At 44.8% G+C, this 3,904-nt stretch overlaps 1 protein-coding gene across 2 annotated transcripts; it reads right to left on the bottom strand.

Moving 5' to 3' along the window:
* Positions 1 to 578: 578 nt before the first annotated feature.
* On the bottom strand, positions 579 to 2,098 carry LOC124685983 (protein LURP-one-related 15-like). 2 transcript variants are annotated; one of them, XM_047219997.1, is made up of 3 exons: positions 1,792 to 2,096; positions 855 to 1,082; positions 579 to 755 (listed from the first exon to the last, which is right to left on the bottom strand). In XM_047219997.1, exons 1-3 carry the CDS (start codon positions 2,041 to 2,043, stop codon positions 612 to 614), a joined length of 624 nt encoding a protein of 207 aa, XP_047075953.1. In that variant the 5' UTR covers positions 2,044 to 2,096; the 3' UTR covers positions 579 to 611. The 2 variants fall into 2 exon arrangements, with proteins under 2 accessions (XP_047075953.1, XP_047075954.1); XM_047219998.1 differs by having other exon boundaries at positions 625 to 714; positions 1,792 to 2,098.
* Positions 2,099 to 3,904: the final 1,806 nt, after the last annotated feature.

The raw sequence follows: 3,904 nt of genomic DNA, 5'->3' as shown, positions 1-3,904 counted from the left end.
CATCGCGGATGAAACCCTTGATCACCTCTCGCTCCATTGTGGGTTTGCTCAGGGGATTTGGGCCGGCCTGGTGGTTCGGCTGGGGGGGGGGACGACGACATCAACGAGTGGTGGACTCGGGCGGCTCATCGGTTCCCGCTGGCGGATAGGAAGAAGGCCAACTCGCTGATCATGCTCACTCTGCGCATGCTGTGGCTCGAGCGCAACGCTAGGGTTTTTGATGGCAAGATGTCGCCGGTGAATGTTACCTTAGGATCAGTCCTCGAGGAATGGCGTGTGTGGTGTGAGTGTAGAGGTAGGCGGTTTAGAGATGTTCACTAGTTCTCGCCTACTTAGTTAGGCCGGTTCGTTTGGTGGACTCTCTTCGCTTGTATGGGACATCTTGGTCCGCTTCTGATGCTTAATACAATGACACGCAGATCTCCTGCGGGTTCTCAAAAAAAAAAATCTCCCATTATTGCAGACCATCACAATTCAGCATGGTTCAGACAGCTCACCGAGCTGGCTAATACAATACATGCAACCCTCGATCAGGTCAGGTACATACAGCAGCAACTTTAGATGGACACGACATTGCCAGAGCTCAGAGGAAGCTTAGTGTACAATCTCGCTCATCCATCGTATTTCTCCCTGTGAACCTCATCCAGGATCACAACAAGAGTCGCGATGAACACGTAGTCGACATGCGGAAACACGGTAACCACAAATGTGTCCCTGTCGAGCAGCACATTCGAAATAGTGAACTTGCGGTTCATCTGCAGTGGCACATGATGGTTAAATTTATCAGCCAAATGTTTCACGAAGCTTCAAAACATGATGGTAATTAAGAAATTTGAACAGATTCTGGCACTTACTTGGGCTACCATTGTGGTGGAGTCGCCAAGATAGAAGGCGCAGGACCTGTCGAAGTAGTTGCCCTTGATCTTGAAGTCGCACACCTGCTGCGCGGTGTTGCCAGCCAAGAAGACATCCATCTCTGTCTTGAATTGGATCAACGAAGATTTCTTCACGCTAAAGAGCAGATCGCTTGCGCTTGAGCTGTCCCCTCTGAACACTTCCCATCTGTTGTGCATACTGAATACCTGATCATGTGATAAAAATAGCACTCCAGTTAATGACGTATTGCCATTCACTGTAGCGGAGAGAGACTGAATGTTTTCTTTATAGAGTTGAAAAACTGGAGTACCACGCTACTCCAACGGGACTGCGACTATGAGTTGCTACGAAATTAAATTCAGAGTTTCTGAAGAAATATATACTGCCCTCCCGCGCTCAATTTTTCCGTATCCAAGCAGAAAAGCAGGCAGGCCACGCTTGCCCTAAATAAAAGCAGGCAAATCAAACAGACCACGCTTGCTCTAAAAAAAGCAGGCAACGCGCTTTCATTGCCTGGAGTCCACAGCTGCTTATTTAGCCGTCCTTATCATACTGCATTAATTTGATTTGAAGTGGCGACATAGACGATGCAGAGAAAGAAAATTACTCCTATTGTATCCCAATCTGGTCCACTTCAACACTACATAATTTGCTAACGACTCAGTATAGAGATGGGAGGTTAGACTGAAACTGAATATGATTGTGCGAAGAAATTTCCTCTTCTCCGAAAGAAGGAACAAATCTGAGAATCAGTGCTCTGTCTTTTGAACGCATTCACATGTTAGCAGCATACACACAAACAAATAAACAGGCGATTTGGTAACAGAAAAGCATCTGAGTTTGATCTGGGTCTTCCAGTAACTCTACGGAAATTAGAGCATCGCGGGCGGGGAAGAAGATAACACAAACTGGTACCTTCTCTTGCATGGACAGGATGGGCTGGCCGGCGGCGTCGAGGAGGACGCGGCGGTGGCGCATGCTGAAGATGGATCCCTTGACTTTGAGCACGAGGGCGCCGTTGGCGTCAGTGATGGCGAAGTCCCCGTCGGAGATGCTGAGGGCCTTCTTGGTCACGGTCAGCGGCACCACGTACGGCGCGCAGAACTGATGCCCCACCACCGGCAGCGGCGCCGGTGGGGCTGCTCCGCTCGCCGCCGGAAACGCCATCGATAGGGCTAGTATACTTTGAGCTCTTGTGGTGTGTGGGCTTGCTTTGGCGTGTTGTTCCGGACGGGACAGGGTAGAAACAGAAGATGGTGGAGCCTTTTCTCCTCTGTAGCTTCGTATATGCCGCTTGCTGCTGGCCGCGAGTTCCCAGCGTGTGCAGTTGACTAAAAGCAAATAGCGTGTGTGCCACCATACATATACGCTTAACCCAACAAAAAAAAGTGAATCTCAATTCGCAAAAAAAAAACAGTGAATTTCACCTGGTGGTGAAATCTGTGACGTATAATATAATACGACCTCCGTCTATAAAAGGTTGTCGGGAGATTCATCTAAATTTAGATGTATCTTGTACTAAAAAATGTCTACATATATTTAAATTTAGATAAAATTTTGACATCTTTTTATGGATAGAGGTAGTATTATACAAAGACCTTGCACGGTTTGCTGCACCCACCTTTTGTCTATCTGTTTTCATTTCCCCGTGTGACCTGCTTTAGGTATGTTATTTTGTTAGGCGATTTGGCAAGTGCCTCATTTTTGTTTCGCGAAATAGTTCAAGAGCTGACATGTCACCGAGGCATCCATGCATTGTGTCATGGCATGGAGCGACTTTGGATGCTCATCTCCCCACTGTAGCGAGATATGCGATTTATGAAACCACCCCCTCTTCCCACCTCACTCGCCGGTGAATCATGGTTTCCTCCGCCTCCGGTGGCCGATCTGGTGGCGGAAGGTTGGGGAAACCGCGGATCCCGGCTTTTACATAGTGTAGGGCTAGGTAGGGTTTCGGCCGGCAGGGCCATGGAGGTGGGGGTGCTCTCGGTGAAGTGTTTGTTGCCGGCTCATAGGTACAACTTAGCAACAGATGGCAGTTCCACATATTTATTTACCGAAAATAACTTCGAAAAGCATTGCATGTGCATAATGTCCTGATGTTTTGAGCTACATGGAGAGCAACCTTTCCAAGTAGTTAAAACTATCAATATCAAAGCCTTTTGTCCTAACTCCTAAGTAAGTTGGGTAGGCTAGATATCAAATAGCTGAAGGAAAATTTCAAATTGTCACAAATTACATCAACATATAAACAATTGACTGAACATGGGTCCTTTAGAGTGAATATATTACATCATTGAATTGATAAACAACTTATGTAGCGGATATCCTTCAGAGTGAACCTATGCTAGTGAAAAGGAAACGGTGACATATTAGAAATATTTGTAGTATTTTACCTCTACAAAAGAAGTTGCGGATATTCTCACATATCTGGTATTTATCTACCCATGGGCATCCGGATGTTACCACAAACCATTTCCTTGTATTCACTTTATTCAATATCACCATCAAGGCATCAAAGCAGATGAGATAAGATATCCGATGAGGCATCTAAATCAGCTCTAGTGATAAAAGAAGATACCGAATTCTTCATAGCATGTCAAAAACTTGATGCAAATTCTTCAATAGCGCCCACAAAGTGATACATATATTCCAAATTAGACAAGTATGAAAGAGCAAATAAACGAATTTACCAAATCTTAAAATTGCAAAACAAACACAGTACCATCATGAAAGAGGAGCATGGCCGGTAAATTCTTAAATAAAAATATTTATTTGGATTGAAAGATTAGGATGATGCAAATTTTTGATCATAAATTACAGCTTTACGACGGAGGTCCACAGAAATAGTTTGCAAATATATTTCTCTGTGTGAATATTGACCGCTATTGCTCTCTTCTTTCCACGACTTCTTTTGAACAAAACAAAACATTGTCAGATTAGATAAGCTCTTCAAGGTTTTATTAGATGCATCACAACTCCAAATAACAATGGTTTCACACAGAAACCACCAATTTGCTACGTAATA

Source organism: Lolium rigidum, chromosome 2 (genome assembly GCF_022539505.1).
Source record: "Lolium rigidum isolate FL_2022 chromosome 2, APGP_CSIRO_Lrig_0.1, whole genome shotgun sequence".
NCBI classification, from domain to species: Eukaryota; Viridiplantae; Streptophyta; class Magnoliopsida; order Poales; family Poaceae; genus Lolium; species Lolium rigidum.
This window is presented reverse-complemented; position numbering and strand designations above follow the sequence as displayed.

Bases quoted from the DNA above. Each gene is read 5' to 3' on its own strand.
- LOC124685983 (XM_047219997.1), bottom strand. From the start codon at position 2,043: ATGGCGTTTCCGGCGGCGAGCGGAGCAGCCCCACCGGCGCCGCTGCCG. The intron at 1,083-1,791 runs GTACCAGTTTGT...TCACATGATCAG, and splicing joins TCCTGTCCATGCAAGAGAAG to GTATTCAGTATGCACAACAG. The intron at 756-854 runs GTAAGTGCCAGA...GTGCCACTGCAG, and splicing joins CCACCACAATGGTAGCCCAA to ATGAACCGCAAGTTCACTAT.